Here is a 22412-nt window from a genome sequence, read left to right on the forward strand (position 1 = left end):
ACTGATCACAGTTTTCTATATCACGCTAGGTTTTTGAGGAAAGTGAGAACAAAGTGGAACAAGGGAAAAAAAATATACCCCCAACAGAAAGCAGAGGTTTACATAAAATCAAAAGAAATCGGGAAGGAAGCAGAGAACCAAATTGTGGAGCTCCACAGGTCTGGTTCATCCTTGAGTGCAATTTTCATATGTTTGATGGTGCCACGTTCATCTGTTTGACCAATTATATGCAAATACAATATAAATATAACGGGAATGCCCAGCCATCACGCTGCTCAGGAAGGAGATGGACTCTGTGCCTCAGAGATGAAGATGTTTGGTCTGAAATGTGGAACTTAACCTCAGAACAAAAGCTCAAGACCTTGCAAAGATGCTGGATGAATCTGGTAAGAAAGTATCATTAACCACAGTTAAACGAGTCCTGCATCGACATGGGCTGAAAGACCACTCGCCGAGAGGAAACCATTCCTCCTAAAGACAGATTACACTTTGCAAAAAGACGTGAAAACAATGACCTTAACTTCTGGAGACATGTCCTGTGGTCTGATGAAACTAAAGTGGAGCTGATAATGATCACTGTTACATCTGGAGGAAAAAGGGGGAAGCTTTTTGACCTGAGAACACCATACCAACTCTGAGGCATGGAGGTGGCAGCATCATGTTATGGGGCTGTTTGGCTGGAGCAGGAACTGGAGTTCGTCATTATATATTCGGGATCATGAAGAAAGAACATGACATGAACTTATTATGGCAGCATCTCACTACATCAACCAAGAAACTAGCATTTGGGCGCAAATGGGTCTTTCAAATGTACGACACTAAGCATACTGCCAAAATTGGTATAAAAGGGGCTTGATGATAAAGTCAATGTTTTGGAGTGCCAATCACAAAGCCCTGATCTGAATCCCATCAAAAAATGTCTGGGCAGATCTAAAAAGGCCTGTGCGAGCAAGGCAACTGGCAAACCTGACTCCGTCACACCAGTTGTCATGAGGAATGGGCCAGGATTCCAGTAGAGTACTGTCAGGAGCTCGTGGAAGGTTTGACCTCAAAGAAAATAATAAAATTGTCTCAGGAATCCTCTCTCATTATTGTGGCAGTTAACAACATTAAATAATTTTGGTACTCCTGATTGACCTGAAACAGGAGAGGTTTTATCTGATTTGACTTCAGACACTGACACAAAAAATCAAATGTGTTTTTCCAAAACGTATGTAAACTTCTGGGTTCAGCTGTATGTAATTTAAATACTCAAATGGAATTATTACAAGCTTTGGAAAATAAAAAAGCAGCATAAACCAAAATAGATCTTGAATATGTATATATGTAAGCTTAACTGTTTTTATCATAATTCAAGTGTCCCCATCGGGGAAAAGATATTGGCCCTTCTTGACTTTTTGTCTTTGTCCTGATTTGGGTTTTAGGATTTTAATCTTGAGGTAAATCCCCATTAAACATTTTGTTGTAAATGATTGTTAGAAAGGCCTAAATGCTCATCCATCTTCGGGAAACCTGAAAGTTGACCCAGCGTGATCTCTGCATACTGTCGCATGGCCATCAAAAGCAAGGTAGAATTGTTCTTTACTTCCCATTTTCTGTCTTGATGGTGGATGGCCTTTTTTTTATTGAAACTGATGCAAAGGTCATTCTCTCATTTGTGGGGAAGATTTTTTTTTCATGTATCAAATAGTCATGCAAATCCCAAAATATCCCTCTGTTTAGTCAATGCACAATAACCCTACAAAAATTGCAATCATCTTTTTCTCTTCGTTATAGAGTTTTTATCAGGGTTTAGAAATTTGATGAATAAGAGAGTACAAAATGGACTCAGGACAAACAGCACAAATCTATTAATTGGCTCCAATAAAATCAGTAACTGAATATAGATCTACTTGGTCAACTGGATGGAAATAAATATGAGGATAAAATGCAAAAATGGTGAAATCATCTCACATGCTCTTTATGTGTGCTCTTGTAAGGCTTCTCAGAGGCCGCTGTTAACATTTTGACTTTCAGTTTCTTTGACATCTGCAGTACAGTCCACATGATGTGGTAGCTTCATTTAATCTTTTCACCAGCCACTTAATCGGTCTCAACCTCAGTCTTTCTTCTTTTGCATCGTCCTTCCTATATTCCGATTCCACTGCACGTACCTCCACAATGTTTGATGACAATAACCATCACAGTTTTACTATCAGTTTTGTGCTTGAATGTAAGCCTTATCTGTGTGCAAAGTTCTATTTTCCACAAAGATCGTGTCTGGGCTAAATGAGTACAATTATTACAATCGTCATTGTGAGCTCTTTTCTCAAGAAATAATAGTTAGAAGGCTCATACTGTACGTGTATGAATTTAAGTGACATCCCATTCCTAATCCACAGGGTTCAATCCAATGTTGGTCCACCCTTTGTCACAATAACAGCTTCTACTCTTCTGGGAAGGCTGTCCACAAGGTTTAGGGGTGCGTTTATAGGAATCTATGACCATCAATCCTGAATCAGATTTGTGAGGTCACACACTGATGTTGGATGGCTCTCAGTTTTTGCTCATCCCAAAGGTTTCGATCTGTTTCGGGGCAGGACTCTGTGGAGGCCAGTAAAGTTCATCCAAACCAGAGTTTTTCATCCATGTCTTCAGGGAAATCGGTTTGTGGACCGCTGCACAGCCATGTTAGAAATAAAATAGCAGTTCCCACCAAGTTGGGGAGCATGTCCAAAATATTGGCTCCTGAGTTCCGGTGAAAAGAACCCTGAAAAATTCTGCATATCGAGAGCTTTGAAACAATACATTTGTGTGAACAGTTTGGGGATAGCCCCTTCCTTTTCCAACGACGGTGCACCAATGCACAATGCAAAGGACCATAAAGATGTGGAAGAGAGAGTTTTGGGTGGATGAATCTAAAGTCCTGATACTTCAGGGGGAATTAGAGAGCAGACTGAGAGGCAGGCCTTCTCATCCAACATCACTTTGTTACCTCATAAATGGTTCACACACACCTGAACTTTGTGGAAAGGCTTTTCAGAGGAATTAAAGCTGTATGTGCGTTCATCTGAGATGACACGCTGTGGCGACCCCGAAAGACATAAAGGTGGAGCATTATCATATGACTGTAAATCTTATTGATTAAGAAGGAGCTATCACTTCAGAGGATGTGTTTGTGGCAATATCCTGTAACTTTGGTTTCATTTAAATTGTACTTACTCTTTTCTTTGGTATTTAGAAACAGTGTTTTTTAAAACAAGTGTTAGTTTTGTTGCGGGATCTCTCAGATCTGTTTTACCCCTTTTGCCTCCCTTTCTTTTGACTTTTAGCGTGCAGATGAGAGTTTAACTATTGACACCACCCTGCTGGTCCATTTCTTCGGGAAGAAAGGGAAGGCTGAGCTCACTTTTGATGACTTTTATAGGTATTATTCTGTAGCTTGCATGAAGCCTGCAATGGCACCATTACACTTATTTACACCAACCATTTTCAAGTGACTTTTTCATTATTACATTTTTTTTAACATTTCAAATGAAATCTATCTTAGCTTTTTTTAAGATATATATATAAAATTATTATTTTTTTTTTTTTCAGGTTTATGGACAACCTCCAGACTGAGGTACTGGAGATTGAATTTCTGACCTACTCCAAAGGAATGGCCACCATCAGTGAAGAGGACTTTGCCAAAATCCTCTTGCGCTTCACCAATGTGGAGAATATCGGTGCCTACCTTGAAAATGTTAGACACAGCATACCTGATGAAAAGGTATACAGTATTGGTTGTAGTGATGTCTGCTTTAACAAAAGCTGTGTCCCAGTAGATTCCTGGTGTGTTGTACTTTGAAGCACAAAACTACTGTCCCTAAATTAATTGCTTTCTTTTATTTTGTGACACGTACTATTTGGTAACCCATATATCTATACTGTACCGCAGAACGCACTCAATATAGAGCACAGGTGACATTAGTAAAGTCTAAAAAACTGTTAACAATTTACATTTTCATTGCTTGTGGAAGCCGGACTCGCCTGTGTGGAGTTTCCATGTTATCCCCGTGCCTGCGTGGGTTTTCTCCGGGCATTCCGGTTTCCTCCCACATCCCCAAAACTTGCAACATTAATTGGACACTCTAAATTGCCCCTAGGTGTGATTGTGAGTGTGGTTGTTTGTCTCAATGTGCCCTGCGATTGGCTGGCAGCCAGTTCGGGGTGAACCCCGTCTCCTGCCCGTTGACACCTAAGATAGGCTCCAGCACTCCCGGCAACCTTTGCGAGGATAAGCGGCTGAGAAAATGGTTGGAAGTTTGTGGAAGAATTATAGCAAATGTAGGTCACCAGATCAACTGGACCTTGTACCTTTTCTTTAAAAATAATCAACTGTATAGTATCCATCCATCCGTCTTCCAAACTGCTAACCCTCACTGTAGTCACAGGTTTGTCGGAGCCTATCCCAGCGATCTATGGGCGAGAGGCTGCGTACACCCTGACCTGGTCGCCAGCCAATCGCTCGGCACATAGAATCAAACAACCATTCACAGTCACGTTCGCACCTATGGGCAATTTAGAGTCTTCACTTCATATTTTTACAATACAATTTTTGTGAGAATGTATTGAGATACATTTTTAGCTTTTGCTAGCAGCAGCAGCAGCACATTTTCATTTCCCTCACAGAAGAGTTTCATTTATTCTTCCCCTGTGAGTGCTGCTGCCTCCCAGCCATGAATGGCACCTGAAATTTCCCACCACTATTTCGGCCTGCGGCTGTTGTCGCTCGCGACACTTCAACACTTTGCTGCTTTGCTCGACCACACACCAATGTATGCATGCACACATGCTGTCAGGCCTTTTTCAAATGTATTCGTATCCCTGGATGTGTCTCTTTATTTATGTCAGACAAGGACTGAATGATTGAATGTTATTTGGTCATATTTACAGTATTGAATTTCATCAAACAGTTGTTTCAAATAGAATTCTACCCTATCAATTTGTTCATATGATCATTAATTTCCCAATAGTTTCCTATTCACAGAGGGAAAAGTTTAAACAGCCAGTCACTTGGCAAATAGCTTTTTACATTACCGTTTTGGTATGAGCAGGTGTTTCAGCTTTCGTTTTGGTTTGTTTAGAATAGATGTTACTACAATGATATGCCTCGAATACTATTAGCTGCATGCTTGTTTCTTTTGGTGTTACAGGGAATAACCTTTGATGAGTTCCGCTCCTTCTTCCAGTTTCTCAACAACCTTGAGGATTTTGCCATTGCCATGCAGATGTACAATTTTGCATCTCGCTCCATCGGACAAGGTTGGGACTGAGCTATAAAAACTACACTGTTAGATGTTTGATAAGGTTCTTAAGGGTTTTTAACTTGAATTTGAACTTGGCAACAACGTTGCCAGTCAGAAAAAAAAATAGAGCGGGAGGTGAGTGCTGTCATCTGAATTGGATTCTAGAGACATGCACAACTTGATACATGATAAACCCACACCAGCTGTCAATCATTCCAACCATCCATCCATCCATCCAGTGTCTAAAATGCTTATCCTGACAAGGGTTGCAGGCGTGCTGGAGCCTATCCCAGCTTTCTTAGGGCAGGAGGCGGGGTACACCCTCAAACAGTTGCCAGCCAATCTCATTTCAATTATTCAAATACTCACTACTACTACTACTACTACTCACAATCCCGACCCCCCGGCTGTGTGGAGTTTGCATGTTCTCCCCGTGCCTGCGTGGGTTTTCTGCAGGCACTCTGGTTTCCCTCCACATCCCCAGAACATGCGACATTAATTGGACACGCTAAATTGCCCCTAGGTGCGATTGTGAGTGCGGCTGTTTGTCTCTATGTGCCCTGCGATTGGCTGGCAACCACTTCAGGGTATCCCCTGCCTCCTGCCCGATGACAGCTGGGATTAGCTCTAGCATTCCTGCGACCATCGTGAGGATAAGCGGCTCAAAAAATGGATGGGTGGATGGAAACGCATCCCGGGAACAATATTGTCTCTAGTTGCAAAGGAAAATTCAAGATATGAAAAGAAACAATGGGTGCTAGATTCGCAGCCCCCAAATTCCACTGAATGTAAACATCCTGTATCTTGGTTTGTGTGTCGCGATAGAGCTGCTCTCCCACTGGCTATCGCCGTAACATCTTTCTGGCATCCCATTGGCAAGGGGGGATGTCCATCTTTACTACCCAGGATGCTTTTGTATTTTTTTGGACACGCAAGTGTCACCGAATCACACGCTTTTACATAATGTCACAAACTCGCGCACATTGGAAAAGTACTGTCCAAGTTTTTCGGGAGTGTTTAGTTTCTGTTTTTGCAAGTTTATTCATCTTTCCTCACCATGGGCTCCAAGAAGCTTTCGTGGAGTTAAGTGGTGTGCGTGCGTCCATTTGTATTTATGTTTTCTCTCGGCTGTGAAATGTTTGCCCCAAACGCCGACCGCCACAATGCCTTTTGCTTGTCACTCACACTTCACGTCGCATAGTCGCCCAATGCCAACGGTAAATGAACATATTTTTTATTATTCTTTCCACGATGTACTTTGAATGCTTATTTTTGGCGGGGGGGGGGGGCTTGGATTGGCACAGTGGAAACACCACAAGTGTATACAAAAATGTGCAAAAACCACACCAAAGAAATTAATGACCAGAAAGAAAGGAGAGAAGTACCACCCCACACAGGCATGCGAGGACTTCGAAATGCCACACAGCTCATCAGAATTGCACATATATGTAACGTCAGAGTGAAAATAAGTCACATATTCAACAAACAACAAGTAAACATTCACGTTACATTAAACTTGTTGGCTCAGGAACATGAAGGATGCATGTCTTTCTTCCAGTTCAACAGCCCAACGGTTCACGACACAGTGCATGCTGGGAGTCACCCGACTTCTGCTACAGGATAGAGTAACGTCAACCAAACTCCCGTGATGCACTGGAGTCTCGTTAAATACCGTATAGTCACTTGAAAGTATTTTGTTGTATAGCATGTGGTGAACGATTGTAGAATTTATAAGAATGTCTAACAGTGTAGACTTAAATGCGCATGTGTTCTGGCTCGTCTTTAGAGAAACTCACAGAATGTTTGTCTTTGTCAGATGAGTTTGCAAGGGCAGTTTATGTGGCCACAGGTCTGAAGCTGACACATCACTTGGTCAACACTATCTTCAAAATCTTTGACGTGGATCATGATGACCAGCTCTCTTACAAGGAGTTCATTGGCATCATGAAGGACAGGCTGCACCGAGGTGCCAGGGTGAGGAAGTCTTTACAGTATTCACGTGGCACGCAACAATGAAAAGATGCACGGTTACTCATTTGATGCTTTGCTCAATGGCACATCAACAGCGCAGTGGAACCAAATCGCCATCTTTCCAAACGTGGGTCCTGCTGCCTGAATTATCCTAAATAGGCCTCTTGAGACACAGCCATAACTCGAAGCCCAATTTCTCATGGCTGAACAATTTCAACCCTATACTTCTTCTACCTGACATTAAAATATAGTGTATTGTATTGTATATTCCTGGGTACACATAACTGTTTTGGTCTGGTTCTCAAATAACCACCAGTGGTTGTTGGCTGGCGAGCATTTTTTTTTTCATGACTCACTGACTTCACTGGAGGAACTTGAGTCCATTTGTCGACATACATCCTTTTCATTCCTCACATTTTTATGCACTAATAAAGGATGATTTTTTTTTTTTTTTTTTTTTTTATTTTGTGACTTTGTAACTTTTTCCGGGCGCTATGGTGCTCAGCTGGAAAGCGTTAGCCTCACAGTCCTGAGGACCCGGGTTCAATCCCGGCCCCGCCTGTGGGGTATTTGCAAGTTCTCCCCGTGCCCATGTGAGTGGAAGTGGTGAAAATCTCAAGAGAAATGGAAGCACATCGTGTCCACTCCACAAAGGTGCTTTTAGAGATGAAACACTGCTCTCTAGTGGTTTTATGTGATGAGTCACCAAAGTAGACCCATCAACGTTGTTCAAATCAATGAATCCAACTCACATTAGTTCCAGTTATGCTGTATAATTCGTGTCCTCGTAGTATGGCATCACTGTTATTGATTGCTAACCACTTCCTGTCTTTGTCCTTCTTTCTTTCTTTCTTTCGCCATTGTCTCTTATATTGCTGCAACATCCTCCGCCAAGTCATTCAACCCTGCATTTTCCTTGTCCCTTTTCACGACCTGATCACATGATGTGTTCTCAGGGATATAAAGCGATGGAGCGAGCCGTTTCCTTTAGATCCTGCTTGAAAAGAGAGCTGGCAGGCAGATAAGTAAACGCAACAAGTGTATCAACTCCATGTTTATTGGTTTTAAATACACACATTTCCGTGTTTGCATTTTAACTTGTTCCTAATTTTGAATGCGATTGTGACACCTTGACTCAATTAAATATACTAATATAAAAAGCATGAATAAGTCTTCACATTTCATTTGACATCTGTCTGAACATGCCACACTTTGCTGTGTGTTCACTAGGTGAAGGTTCCGTGTCGCACGTCCTTTCCCCCGCCAAGTTGTCCTTGAGGCCAAGAGACAAGTGAATTGATCCGGGCTGGAAAAAGATGTAGCAGATTCGATGAGGTTCGAAGGTGGACAACTGGACACAGAGTTTTTTGAATTCAAGTCCAAGGATGAAATATACTGAAGGTTCAGGAGATGAAAACGTCATCACCTGCAGTGCAATTTATACACAGTGAATTGATACCTTGGCCACAGTCATTATTTATGCGGTATTTATGTTGTTATGTTTGTACTTACTAGAATGTTTGCATGATTGTCATGTTGCCCGTTTCAGACCATTTGTTTTATAACTAATTTGTTCGCTTTGAATCCCTTTTCTGCTGTGACTAGAGAAGAGTAATGTAGGTCCTCCCTGTTTCATGTTGTGGGAGCATTTCAATTGTTACGTCACAAAATACCACGAACACAAATTTCATTTGCATTAATAAACAGTTAACATGTTCCATTCCTCCGTGTACCATATACAGAGACGAGAATTTTCCGCGGATTGGCGGAATTCCGAGTTTTTTCAGATGAAAATGTCATTGTTGTGAAACGTAGATTCGTTGAGAAAAATTGACTTGACGCGGGGCGAGGCTGTGATCAAGACCGGCCGCCAGCATCAATCGGCAACTCTCGTCGTGAAATAAGTCACTGCTGTGAGAGCGGAAAACGGCATTGCAAGCTGTTTACGGCATCAAATTTGGTCTTAAAAGGACGACAACATTCCGATTTCCGGCAGCATTTTGGCGGTATTTCGTGGGTATTTTCACTCTGGTGCGAACATTTCCTCGAGAAGCAGTCTGTTTACTACGGTATACTTATAACTTATAGATATACGGACGCATATGTTATCTCGCGGTCTGCGCATTTGCCAGTATGGCCAAAATCTTGGAGCGAAAAGATGAAGATCGTGCCAGGGAAATTGATAAAAACCACGGGGTAAAAAAAAAAAAAAAAAACTGTTTCAGATGGACATGGCTTGAAAAAAAGTGTAGACAAACCATGCAGACAGGAACGAAACGGTATCAACGTGTCTAACTGAACACATACAAAAAAAGTGGACGTTCCCAGCAAAGTGCTGTGCACTTATCCAGGAACATATCCAAACCAGGAAACACAAAGGTAAGTTGGACGTAAATTCCTCAATTATTATACAATTGACAACTGCGAATACAATTAGGCCTATCTGAAGCACTGGCCCTGGAGATCACGCATTTTATCGCTCACTTTTATATTCCATGATATCTCTCTCTTTCTCTTTCTTTCTCTCTCTCTGTCTCTCTCTCTCACACACACACATACACAATTATTTTCCTTTCGTCTTGTCCCGTTTGGGGTCGCCACAGCGTGTCATCTTAGATGAACGCATATTTGTTTGACACAGTTTTACGCCTCAGTGATGAACATTTTCCGCCGATCGGCGGATTTCCGACTTTTTCAGACCAAAATGACCATTCTCGAGATAAGCGCAGATCCATTGAGAAAATTTGGGTGGTGGAAGGGGGGGGGGGGGGGGTCGTGCGCCTGCCTCTCGGTGGTGGGCTCCGAGTTACAAGTTCAGCTTCGTGCCAGCACAAGCACGACTATCATATGCCGTTCTAACATGCTCGGTAGTGTAAATATTACACATTAAAACTTGTTTGCGGCAGATTACTCGGTTGGACAACAGAGTTATGCAGTATAACGATCCAATCGTGTTAGTGGTTAATCGAGTTTCGCCATTGCCATGTACGTGTTCTCGGTTGTCAGAAATCGCAGTGTAACTTGTTAGTTAGCTAAGTAATGGAGCGTGGGACTTAGATAGCGCCAACTGAGCGACGGTGTGTTCAAAGTTTTACCATGGCGAAAGTGTTAGAAAAAAAAAAGGATGAAGACGAGCGAGGGCAATCGACAAGGATGCTGGAATCCTGGAATCAAAAACTGTTTCAGACGGGCATGGCTTGAAAAAAGTTTAACCGTGCAGTCACCCCCCCTTCCCCAATCGACAGACATTTTCAGTCTTTTTCCAAACTGGTCATTCTCATCCCTGAAGACTGAACTGCGGGGGGTTCGATCACGTTTTTGGTTTGACACCTCACACTGTACCTGTTTTCTGACTCGTGTGTGTTCCGTGGTTTTCTCAAATGAGCGATTTTCTCTCTCTAAACGTTGGTAAATACGGCACGGCACTTTGGCGGAAACCTTCCTGCTTGAGCGGTTTACTGTCGAAACATTGTAGGCGTCGCACAGTGTTATGGTGTCGTTGACGCATTAACGCTAAATTGAACCAACAGTGCCATCTGAGTCACGGCAAGTGTGTAAATAGGTATTTTGCTTTTTCCTAAAGTTTTGCCTCGGCGTTCAGCGTCACAAATTTGTGATTTCGTTCAAAATAACGAATCGTATTTCATGCCAAAATCGCGCAAAGCATTCTGGGGCTTATGTATTTAGAATGTGACTCGACGAATAGTACGTGAACACGTCCAAATTCATTTTGATTGACATGAACGTCTTTCTGTTCTCGTTTTGTTTTAATTTTCTGGGAGACATCGCTTCGTGAAGCTTGCACAAAGCTAATTCCGTACACGCCCTCTAAGCGAAAACAGTAGTCTCGATATTGAGCTGCTCTCGTCGCACGGTGAGCTGGCAAGACTATACTTTCAGGGATCATTTCTATAGTTTTTGACTAGTGAAATGTGTTTCTAAAGTGTTTGGTCGTGCCAACCACGATGACGAGACGAGATATTCCTTTCTGAGCGTGAAGCTGGCGGGGAAATTTGATTCTTTCATACGTTCTCCTCCATTGATGAACGTTCGTTACTTCCTTTCGGAGTACTGATGGAAGGAATATGTTCAGAGTGGTTAGCATCATTTCAACGGAGCAATGTCAAGCAGTGTTGATTGTGGGTCAATGGAAAATATCTCTCCTGAACTGCAATTGCTTTCGCGAGCTTCTTCCATTGAACAAGTAAAGGGGAGTCACGTAATTGTCAGAGTATTCGGAAGCTCAATATGCGGTTCAGCAAGGAAACAAACGAGTTCTTTGAACTTGAGAGAGTTCAGACTCCGTCTTTTCCAGTCAATCCTGTCTCATCTGATGAGATTTAATTGTAAAAATGCGAGAATCACACTAGTGCTAAAAAAAAAAGTACTGGTTCAGCTTCTATTGTACGGTACGTGTTCCAGTATGACCATATGTAGTCCATACATATATATCCAAAACACGGTCTGTTCGAGTTCGCTATGTTTTTGGGTACGTGCAAATGTCAAAGCGTTTGTGCGCGCATTGTGGAATGCAACGCCAAGGTTGGACATGCGCAAAAGGTGGCAGTAGCGTTGTGAGATGCGCAAGAGACCGGTGGAAACGGAAGTCCGGTCCGTGTGTCACATTCGACGAGACGACCGTACTTCCGGTCATGTTTGCGTTATATTCTCAATCAAACAATTCCTTTCTCTTAAAGCCGGTTTGGGTGGTGAGTACACGTCTTGGTATCGATGAGCGCACTTCCGAGAGATGCTCTGGGGGTGCCGCTATGCATTGTGGGTATCCATTGCTGTCTCCAGCCAACCTCAAATTGTGAAATGAGAAGCATGTTCACCCAAGAATTTGCACCGTTGCACCGTTTGACCTCGCGTCCGTGCTCGGCCTCGCCTGTTTTGCGTGCGGTCGGTCACGTGCTCACGATGACACCGTCGCTTGACACAGCGTGCGCGTGAATGGGTTGCGTGCTCGCGCCGTACCAACTCATACTTACCTGGCAGGGGAGATACCATGATCAAGAAGGTGGTTCACCCAGGGTGAGGCTCAGCCATTGCACTCCGGTTGTGCTGACCCCTGCGAATTCCCCAAATGTGGGAATCTCGACTGCATAATTTCTGGTAGTGGGGGACTGCGTTCGCGCTCTCCCCTGATCACGTGTCAAGAAAACTATCGCCGAAACTCGAATTTAAAGTAAGCCATGATATCCATTGTTTATTGTCCGAATCGGAATATTCAGTATTCCGGTGATGTCGACCCAAGATTATGAGTTCAGATTTATCACCCGCCCGTGTGGGGTTCATGTTCACCAAAGGTCGACGCGTTGCTGTATGGTAAAGCCCAATCGGCACCGACAGGCTGCTCATTGCAAGGCGGATACAATTGCGTCATTGGCTTCCAGCACATGTGCTAATGCTCACAATCCTTTGCGTCAGGGCACTTTATCAAGTGGAAAAAGCCCGAGAAGCCTGAGCGTTCATAAATGTTTAGATTGTCTTTTTGCGTCTACGTTTACTGGAGTTGAAGAATTATTCTTTGAATAATTTTGAAATACAGTCGTGAATGCCGCTGGTGAAAAAGGTATGCCGGGCAATAAAGTAGCTCCTTTCAACGTCGCAACGGCAGTTTACTCTTGTTTCTCTTCATATCGCATAAATCTTTCGCCTTTTACTAAAGATTTCCGTGGGGAGGAACAACAAGAGTCTATCTCAATTTTTTGATGCTCTGCGAAAGTGGAGCTGCTCTTTCACTGTGAAGAACAATTCATTGAACAATGGTGGATATTGCGCAATCCGCGTCACTGACCAATCAGAGGCCAGAGATCTGCATAGACCAATCTCAATTTTTTGATGCTCTGCGAAAGTGGAGCTGCTCTTTCACTGTGAAGATCAATTCATTGAACAATATCGAGGCTTGCTCCACAATTGACCCCTCGGTGGATATTGCGCAATCCGCGTCACTGACCAATCAGAGGCCAGAGATCTGCATAGACCAAAGCCCGTTTTTTGCTCCCGCCATTTTCTCTGACAACATTGAATGGTCCAGTATAGGTTTAGTTAGCGTTTTATCGCGCATTTGGGTTATTTAACAAAAAATATGGTTAAGAGGTGTAGTCACGGACTTTGTAATCGTGACGACAGGTATCCTGAAAGGCGAGTTGGTGGAGTTCGAGTCGTACCCTTTCCAAAACCGAAGACCCAGTACGAAAAATGCCTTCGATGGGTCAAACTTTGTGGAAGACCGCATGATCAACTGAATCCATCTAAAATCAACCGGAACAAATGCTTGCACGAAGGTATGCCCTATATTTGATTTTCAATACATGTCTCGTATAAATGAATTCAAAGTTCTTCGCTAGCATAACACTGCCGCGTGTGAATGATTGAATGAAATCAGAAGCATGGCGTCTCTCTCAGTTAAGAATGTATTGTATTTAGAATCTATAATATATCGTTGATTTGAATGAAATCAGAAGCATGGAGTCTGTCTCAGTTCAGAATGTATTGTATTTCCAATCTATAATATATCGTTGATTTGAATGAAATCAGAAGCATGGAGTCTGTCTCAGTTCAGAATGTATTGTATTGTATTTGCCATTTTTACTGTTTGTCTTACGTCAGCGCACGTGGCGTGACGTCACTTCAGGAGGCGCGGTTAAGTGCCGTGTACGGCGGGGTCAATTCGTGTCCCCAGTTTGCCAAATGCAGCCAGACTTGTACAAGAGGGTCCTACAGAGAGGTCTCAACTATTTCGAAATGATATGTTCATGGAATCAAGATTTTGGACAGGAGCAGGACGCAATGTCAGAGTGCGGAAGCGGAAGGATGCCGCCTGTCAAAATGGCGATCGAAGCGGAAGGATGCCTGCCGCCTCTCAAAATTCATGTTGAAATACAACAGGATAAAATTGTGGAATCGTACTGCGCATGTAAAGCGGGGTGAGTACTTTTTACCTGGAAGGATTATGAGTAATATCATTGTCGTCTATAAGTGAGTTAGGTTTGATTTTTCTACAAATGCATTGAAACAACGGTGATTAACTCAGTCAGTACCGTCGTCACCAGATGAAAAAGTTTGACTTGGCTCGTAATCGAACCCTGTGCTCTGTCTGAAAAAGTCTGACGTGATACAAATAGACGGTTCTCTTGCATGACATTGCGCATTTACCTATCACCAACCCGACTCGTCGGCATAAAACATTACACACGTCATTCAGCAAGTCAGTGACACGCAATGCAATCAAACTCAAAGTCGATACTTCTCCCTCGTACGGGAGGCCTTCAGCAAGCTTTAATCTAATCTATCGGAGACACTTCGCCAACTGTGTTTTAGGCTTTGGAAGATTAGTCACCCGGGCCCCTTGTAACCTAGCAGGATATACATCTCGTCAGAATTGCACGTTCCCCAAGGGCATCATCTGAGGACCATTTTCTTCCTGACATCAACTTTTCAAAACGCACGCTACCGACAAACATTGTTGTTTGTGGGACATGGCTGCGGGAGGGGCGGGACAAGCTCGGGGTTGGGACAATGCGGCTATCTGATTGGCTGTTATTGTACGTGTGATTGACATGTCGGAAAGGTCCATTCTGATGAAAGAGATCCTGCTGGGTTGCAAGGGGCCCGGTTGAGTCATACAACTAAGTGTGGACAGTATCAACACACACAAGGCTGTATCTCCAATGGTAAGCGAGGGAGAGGTATCTTCTCTGAGTTCGATTTCATTATTATCAGTGCTTTCTACATTGCATGAGAACAACTTTCACTTTGTTAGTGTATCAGTGCGCTGCTGAATGAAGTGTGTCATGTTTTATGCCGAAGAGTCGGGTGAGGGTTACGTAAATGCACCACGTCATGCAAAAGAAACGTCTATTTGCCTATTTGTGTCGCATCGGACTTTTAAGACAGGCCAAGTCCCAAGCCCGGATAAACGCAGAGGGTTGCGTCAAGAAGGGCATACGGCGTAAAACTGTGCCAAACGTATTTCAACTTTCCTCAAACAAATTCCAGAAAGGATAGGTCGTGGCCCGGGCCAACTACGCCCGCCCCTGGCACTGTTAATCGACAAGGCGTAGGTAGAAATTCAGATCATGTATTTCAGAGAAAAAAAAGAGGAGGAAAGCGACTTGGTCGGCAGAAGAAGAAGAGGAATGCACAGGCCCTGCAGCTGTGTGTAGGGACTTTGAATGTTGGGACCATGATGGGAAAAGCTCAGGAGTTAGTTGACATGATGATTAGGAGAAAGGTTGATGTATTGTGGACCCAAGAGAGCAAGTGGAAGGGGAGTAAGGCTAAATGTCTAGGAGCAGGGTTTAAATTATTTTACCACGGAGGACATGGGAAGAGAAATGGAGTAGGGCTTATTTTAAAGGAAGAGCTGGCTAAGAATGTCTTGGAAGTGACACGAGTATCAGATCAAGTGATGAGGATGAAATTTGAAACTGAGGGTATTACAGTATGTATAATGTGATTAGCGGCTATGCCCCACTGGTAGGATGTGACCTGGAGTTGAAAGAGAAGTTCTGGAAGGAACTACTCAACAAAGTAGTCCTGAGCATCCCAGACAGAGAGAGAGAGAGTCGTGATTGGTGCAGATTTCAATGGACATGTTGGCGAAGGAAAGAGGGGCGATGAAGAAGTCATGGATAAGTGCGGCATCCAGCAGAGGAACTTTGAGGGTCAGATGGTGGTGGACTTTGCAAAAAGGATGGCATTGGCAGTGGTGAACACTTATTTTCAGAAGAGAGAGGAACATAGAGTGACCTACATTAGGGGAGGTAGAAGCACGCAGGTGGATTATATTTTGTGCAGACGATGTAACTGGAAGGAGGTTACTGACTGTAAGGTAGCGGTGGGGGAGAGAGTAGCTCGGCAGCATAGGATGGTGGTGAGTAGGATGACTCTGGCAGCAGGGAGGAAGATTATGAAGGCAAAAGGTAGAGCAGAGAATCAGGTGGTGGAAGTTGAGAAAGGAAGAATGTTGTGTGGCCTTTCGGAAAGAGCTGAGAAAGACGAGATGGACAGGAAGAGCTCCCGGAAGACTGGAATGCCACTGCCAAGGTATTCAGAGAGGCAGGCAGGAGAGTACTCGGGGTGTTTTCTGGTAGGAAAGGGGAGAAGGAGACTTGGTGGTGGAACCCCCAAAATACAGGGGGTCATCCGACGACAGAGATTAGCGAGGAAGAAGTGGGACACGGAGAGGACTGAGGAGAGGCGAAAGGAGTACATCGAGATGCGCCGTAGGGCAAAGGTCGAGGTGGCGAAGGCTAAACAAGAGGCGTACGACGACATGTACGCCAGGTTGGATCCGAAAGAAGGACAAAAGGATCTCTACAGGTTGGCCAGAGAGAGGGATAGGGATGGGAAGGATGTGCAGCAAGTAAAGGTGATTTAGGATAGTGGTGGAAATATGTTGACTGGTGCCAGTAGTGTGCTAAGTAGAAGGAAAGAGTACTTTGGGAAGTTAATCAGTGAAGAAAATGGGAGAGAAAGAAGAGCGGAAGAGGCAAGCGTGAATGCCCAGGAAGTGGCAGTGATTAGTAAGGGGGAAGTTAGAAAGGCACTGAACGGGATGAAAAATGGAAAGACTGCTGGTCCTGATGACATACCAGTGGAGGTATGGAAGCAATTTGGAGAGGTGGCTGTGGGTTTTTTTTTTTTTTTTTTTTTTGACCAACCTACTTAATGGAATACTAGCGGGAGAGAAGATGCCAGAAGAATGGAGGAAAAGTGGGCTACTCCCCATTTGTAAGGACAAAGGCGATGTTCAGAACTGCGGAAGCGACAGAGGAGTAAAGATGATGAGCCACACGATGCAGTTGTGGGAAAGAGTCGTTGGAGGCGAGACTCAGGACAGAAGCAAGGATCTGCGAGCAACAGTATGGTTTCGTGCCGAGAAAGAGTACCGCAGATGCATTATTTGCCTTGAGGATGGATGCTCGTGGAAAAGTACAAAGAAGGTCAGAAGGAGCTACATTGTGTAGCGAGAGGAACTGTGGTCCTGCATGCGCAAGTCTGGCGTGGCGGAGAAATATGTTAGAAAAGTACAGGACATGTACCAGAAGAGTGGTGAGGTGTGCTGTAGGTGGGACAGAAGAATTTAAGGTGGAGGTGGGACTGCATCAGGGATCAGCTCTGAGCCCCCTCCTGTTTGCTGTGGTAATGGATAGGCTGACAGGCGTGTATGTGTATGTATATGTGCATGAATGAGAGGGGTGGAGGGGAAAGAGTGAGGCTCCAGAGAGAAGAGACAGCGAGGGTGGGCGACTTCAAATACTTGGGGTCAACGATACAGAGCAATGATGAGTGCGGTAAGGAAGTGGAGAAACGGGTCCAAGCGGGGTGGAACAGTTGGCGGAAGGTGTCTGGTGTTCTATGTGACAGAGGTGTCGCCGCTCGGATGAAGGGCAAAGTTTATAAAACAGGTGTACGGATTAGAGACTGTGGCACTGAAGAAACAACAGGAAGCAGAAGTGGTGGTACCAGACATGAGGATGTTGAGGTTCTCGCTCGGCGTGAGCAGGTTGGATAGGATGAGAAATGAGCTCATTCGAGGGACAGCCAAGGTTGGATGCGTTTTAGACGAGGTTAGAGAGAGCAGACTTCGATGGTTTGGACATGTCCAGAGGCGAGAGAGTGAGTATATTGGTAGAAGGGCGCTGAGGATGGAGCTGCCAGGCAAAAGAGCGAGAGGGAGACCAAAGAAAAGGTTGATGGATGTGGTGAGGGAGGACGTGAGGACTGCGGGTGTGAGAGAGGAAGAGGCCCGATATAGGCTCAGTTGGAAAAAGATGACACGCTGTGGCGACGCCTAACGGGACAAGCCGAAAGGAAAAGAAGAGGGAGAAGAATTCTTTACATCACGTACACTTTGAATGCTTCTATTTCAGGGAAATGAATATACTTTTGTATTATTCTTTACATGATGTACGCCTTGAGTGCTTATTTTTGCCGGCGAAGTGGGGGCAGTAATTATCAATGTTGGAAAAAAGAAAATAAAAAAAGAAATATAGACACATGAATAGGACGTATGCCTGTCGCCGCGAGATGAAGTTCTTTAAATGGTGTCTAAAATCTCTCTCGCGGTCAAACGTGAATGGAATCATGAACGTAAACATGAGACAAGAAAGAAAATACAGTCGCGACCTTTGGCCTTGTAAGGACTTCTTCAGGGATGGCCACAAAGAAAGAGAAAAATGGGGAGGAAATTATTTATTCATTTGTTTTTAGCTAACTTTTCTCTACTTTCTGTCGGGGGGAAAAAACGGCTTCTTCAAGCCACCGGTGTGGTATTTTGAATCAAAGACGTAAAAAAAAAAAAAAGAAATTCCTCAAGCCACCAGTGTGGGGTTTTGATGACATTTTCAAAGATTGCTCATGAATGAAAAAAAAAGGAAAAAAAAAAAACAAGCATAATGAGAAATAATAAACTTGTGACTGTTTAAACTGTGTATTCATCATTAGATCACAACACTGACCTTTGACCAGTGTGGCTTTGCTTCATGGAATGAAACTGTTGTTTTAATTGCATTGATATTTCACAGTCAAATACTGCCACGACTGTATTTCAAAATAACTCAAAGAATAATCCTTCCACTACAGTTAGCGTACCCCAAAGGTCTCGTGGTTAAATTAAGACTTTGCAACGTGAGGACGGTGCGGGAGAAAACAATCGGGAAGCAGGGTGGAATGCATCGGCAGGGTTGTGATGCGCGAAAGGCTTCAGTAGTAGGTGGCAGTAGCGTTGTGAGATGCGCAAGAGACCGGTGGAAACGGAAGTCTGGTCCGTGTGTCACATTGGACGAGACGAGTCTATGCTTTCCGTTCAACCCGACTTCTGGTCATGTTTGCGTTATATTGTCAATACAACAACTGCTCTCTCTTAAAGCCGGTTTGGATGGTTAGTAAACGTCTTGGTATTGAAGAGCGCACTTCCGAGAGATGCTCTGGGGGTGCCGCTATGCATTGTGGGTATCCATTGCTGTCTCCAGCCAACCTCAAATTATGAAATGAGAAGCATGTTCACCCAAGAATTTGCACCGTTGCACCGTTTGACCTCGCGTCCGTGCTCGGCCTCGCCTGTTTTGCGTGCCGTCGGTCACGTGCTCACGATGACACCGTCGCTTGACACAGCGTGCGCGTGAATGGGTTGCGTGCTCGCGCCGTACCAACTCATACTTACCTGGCAGGGGAGATACCATGATCAAGAAGGTGGTTCACCCAGGGTGAGGCTCAGCCATTGCACTCCGGTTGTGCTGACCCCTGCGAATTCCCCAAATGTGGGAATCTCGACTGCATAATTTCTGGTAGTGGGGGACTGCGTTCGCGCTCTCCCCTGATCACGTGTCAAGATAAATATGGGTGCGTTCGTGCACGTGACCTATTGTGTGACAGCTGAGAGGGCGGCGGGCGAAGTGCGTCATCGCACGCAACACGCTACTGGGATGAGATTGCTCTTCTGTTTTCACTGCCAAGTTAACTTGAAACACGACAACTGTGATACTATGAAAAGCCCCAAGTAATTATGTCCAGGTCGGTAATGTCGACCCATAACCTTAAATTAAATGTTACAAAACCTTTGCAGATCACCCAACCAGCAAGATTCACGTTCACTAAAGATCAACGCGTTGTTGTCACGCGAAGCCCAATCGGCACCGACCTGCTGCTCCATGCGGGCGGATACAATGGCGTCGTTGGCTTCGAGCGCATGCGCTAAGGCCCACAATCCTTTGTGTCGGGGCACTTGATAAACTTGAAAAAAAAAAAGCGCTCGAAGCCTGAGCGCCGATAAATGTTTAGACTTGCGTTGGAGTACATTAACTGTGGTTGAATGAATGGAATTATTTTTGAAATAGTGGCAGTTTTGACTGGAATACCGTTAGTCAAAACGGTATGCCGGGGAATCAAGTAGCTCCTTTCACCGTCCAGAAGGCAGTTTACTCTTGTTTCTCTTCAGATCGCATAAATCTTTCGCCTTTTACTAAAGATTTCCGTGGGGAGGAACAACAAGAGTCTATCTCAATTTTTTGATGCTCTGCGAAGGCGGAGCTTCTCTTTTACTGTGAAAGACAATTGAGAGAATGCATGAAGTTTGCAGTTCTGGAAGCACAGGCCTGTCCCCTTATGTATACAAAGAGACATATCATCGAGGCCGAAAGAGACTTAGAGTACTTGCGTGTGTACGTGTTCACCTGTGTCTCCTTTCAGTATTTTACCCGTTTAGTTTATTGTTTCTCAAATTGTCCAGTTTAAACATCTCTTCTCTGCCTCATTTCACTCTGTTGGCGACCACAACCCTCTGACTGGTTGCCGTAACAACGTTTAAACACGCCTTCAAAACGGACCTTTCCGACCTGCCAGTCACTCGCACAATAATCTCCAATCAGGTAGCTGCTTTTGCCGTCACGTCCCACAAGCAATGCTGCTTATCGGTCGCGTGCGCTTGGAAAAGTTAATGTTACAAACAAAATGGTCCTCAGATGCGCTTGGGGAACGTGCAATTCTGATGAAAGATATCCGGCTAGGTTACAAGGGGCCCGCGTGATTCATTTTCCAAAGCCTAAAACACCGTTGACGAAGTGTCCACAGTGGATTCAGGCTTGCGGAAGACCGCACGTACAACTAAATGTGAACAATATCAGCAAACACAAGGCTGTATGGTCGAAGGTAAGTGAGGGAGGAGTATCTTCTCTGAGTTTGATTGAATTGTTATCAGTGCTTTATACATTGCAGGAGAACAACTTTCACTTTGTTAGTGTATCACTGACCTGCTGATTGAAGTGCGTCAGAAGAGTCGGGTTAGGGTTACGTAAATGCGCCGTGTCATGCAAGAGGAATGTCGATTTGCCCATTTGTATCGCGTCGGGCTTTTAAAACAGAGCACTGGGTTCCATTACGAGCCGAGTCAAATGAATACACCCGCACACTTATAAAGGCTGCAATGATATTTCTCGTGATCTTTCCAAGTAAAAAGTACTCACCCTGCTTTACATGCGCGGTACGAGTCCACAATTTTATCCTGTTGCATTTCAATATGAAGGTTGTGAAGCGTCAAACCTTTTTGCATCGATCGCCAACGTTTCGCTGTAACTCTGACATTGCGTCCTGCTCCGTCCAAAATCTTAATTCCGTGTACATATCCTTGCGTGAAATAGTTGAGACCTCTCTGTAGAACTCTCTTGGACAAGCCCGACACATTTGGCAAAAAACATACCCCAATACTGTGTGGAATACGCGATAGAGGATCCAGTTCAAACCAGTTATGTTCAGTCGCCTTTTTGGAAGATTGTGCGGCATGGCAACGGGAGCTAAGGGGGATGGGGGGCGGGGGGAGCTGAAGGTCGCCAGTCGGAGAGGTTCCATAAGATAGACACGCCACGAAAATGGATTTGAAGTGCGTGAAAATTTGAACTCACCATAACGCTAACACCTGAGCTTGTTTCTCTGCAACGAGATGGTACCATCTGCGGGGAACGGGAGACAATGACGCCCCAAATGTGTTGCTTCCAGTTTATTCCGTTTTGGTTGCCGTTACTCCAGAAAAATGCGCTTCACACAGATAAGATGTCGGAAATGGCAACAGGCTTTTCACTGCTTTGGTGGCGATCTCCGGGTTGACATCGGGGCTTTCCACTTAGACGAAGCCTTTCTGTCTCAACCGGTTCGAGCTGGCGATGGATTTTTACAAAGTGTCCAGTATACAGTTCAGCAAGGTTAGCCTACATGCCGATATGCGCTCTCGGACACATGTGGCTGCAGAGCGGAGCCCCACTGACGACATGAGGAAATGATGCAGTCATGACTAAATATGGGCATAAGACATACTTCAACCCCCCTTTCGGACTCGAAAGAGTCCGACACCTGAAATGAACAAAATTAAAGAAAGGTGCCAGCGGCGTCATTGTCCGAAGTGCGTTGTGCATCGGCATGGGGCATTTTCCTCAGGGATGAGTCGAGCTGGGGTGCAGTCGGCTTCCTTGTCGAATGATGTCATCAACGGGTGCCAGCCGGCACTGGAGAAGATGTGGTTTACCGGCTGTCGTCAGGTCGAGGGATCGCTGGGCCTGAGGCGGATCTGGCCGGTCATGTTGATGAGATGTGGAATCACGTGTCCCCCCTTCCTGCAGGATGTACCGCTGTGGCCGTCTGCACATTTAAATTTTATGGGCAGCGATTGAACCC

At 44.5% G+C, this 22412-nt stretch overlaps 2 protein-coding genes and 5 non-coding genes across 12 annotated transcripts in view; all 7 read left to right on the forward strand.

Moving 5' to 3' along the window:
• The window catches only part of micu3a (mitochondrial calcium uptake family, member 3a), a 28206-nt gene extending 19252 nt beyond the window's left edge, over positions 1 to 8954 (forward strand). For 3 of the 5 annotated variants that reach the window (XM_061828990.1, XM_061828993.1, XM_061828994.1), the window contains 6 exons: positions 3312 to 3406; positions 3577 to 3748; positions 5175 to 5283; positions 7084 to 7241; positions 8195 to 8259; positions 8466 to 8954. In XM_061828990.1, coding sequence (XP_061684974.1) covers positions 3312 to 3406; positions 3577 to 3748; positions 5175 to 5283; positions 7084 to 7241; positions 8195 to 8259; positions 8466 to 8472 — 606 coding nt within the window. In that variant the 3' untranslated portion in view covers positions 8473 to 8954. Of the gene's footprint in view, positions 1 to 3311; positions 3407 to 3576; positions 3749 to 5174; positions 5284 to 7083; positions 7242 to 8194; positions 8264 to 8465 lie in introns of all 5 variants that reach the window. The other 2 variants (XM_061828992.1, XM_061828991.1) reach the window with 2 other exon arrangements.
• A 142-nt stretch (positions 8955 to 9096) lies between these two features.
• Positions 9097 to 22412, forward strand: part of LOC133505690 (calcium uptake protein 3, mitochondrial-like) — a 37940-nt gene continuing 24624 nt past the window's right edge. For both annotated transcript variants that reach the window (XM_061828996.1, XM_061828999.1), the window contains exons 1-2: positions 9097 to 9617; positions 13374 to 13528. The gene's annotated coding sequence lies outside the window, so the exon portion shown is untranslated. The remainder of the gene's footprint in view (positions 9618 to 13373; positions 13529 to 22412) is intronic.
• On the forward strand, positions 11123 to 11337 carry LOC133506797 (small nucleolar RNA U3). The gene has a single exon (XR_009796620.1). It is a non-coding gene; the product is annotated as a small nucleolar RNA U3 (small nucleolar RNA).
• On the forward strand, positions 12222 to 12385 carry LOC133506787 (U1 spliceosomal RNA). Its single transcript, XR_009796611.1, has one exon. It is a non-coding gene; the product is annotated as a U1 spliceosomal RNA (small nuclear RNA).
• On the forward strand, positions 12860 to 12973 carry LOC133506802 (U5 spliceosomal RNA). Its single transcript, XR_009796624.1, has one exon. It is a non-coding gene; the product is annotated as a U5 spliceosomal RNA (small nuclear RNA).
• On the forward strand, positions 19406 to 19569 carry LOC133506788 (U1 spliceosomal RNA). Its single transcript, XR_009796612.1, has one exon. It is a non-coding gene; the product is annotated as a U1 spliceosomal RNA (small nuclear RNA).
• Positions 20168 to 20281, forward strand: LOC133506807 (U5 spliceosomal RNA). The gene has a single exon (XR_009796629.1). It is a non-coding gene; the product is annotated as a U5 spliceosomal RNA (small nuclear RNA).

This window comes from Syngnathoides biaculeatus, chromosome 9 (genome assembly GCF_019802595.1).
Source record: "Syngnathoides biaculeatus isolate LvHL_M chromosome 9, ASM1980259v1, whole genome shotgun sequence".
Taxonomy (NCBI): Eukaryota; Metazoa; Chordata; class Actinopteri; order Syngnathiformes; family Syngnathidae; genus Syngnathoides; species Syngnathoides biaculeatus.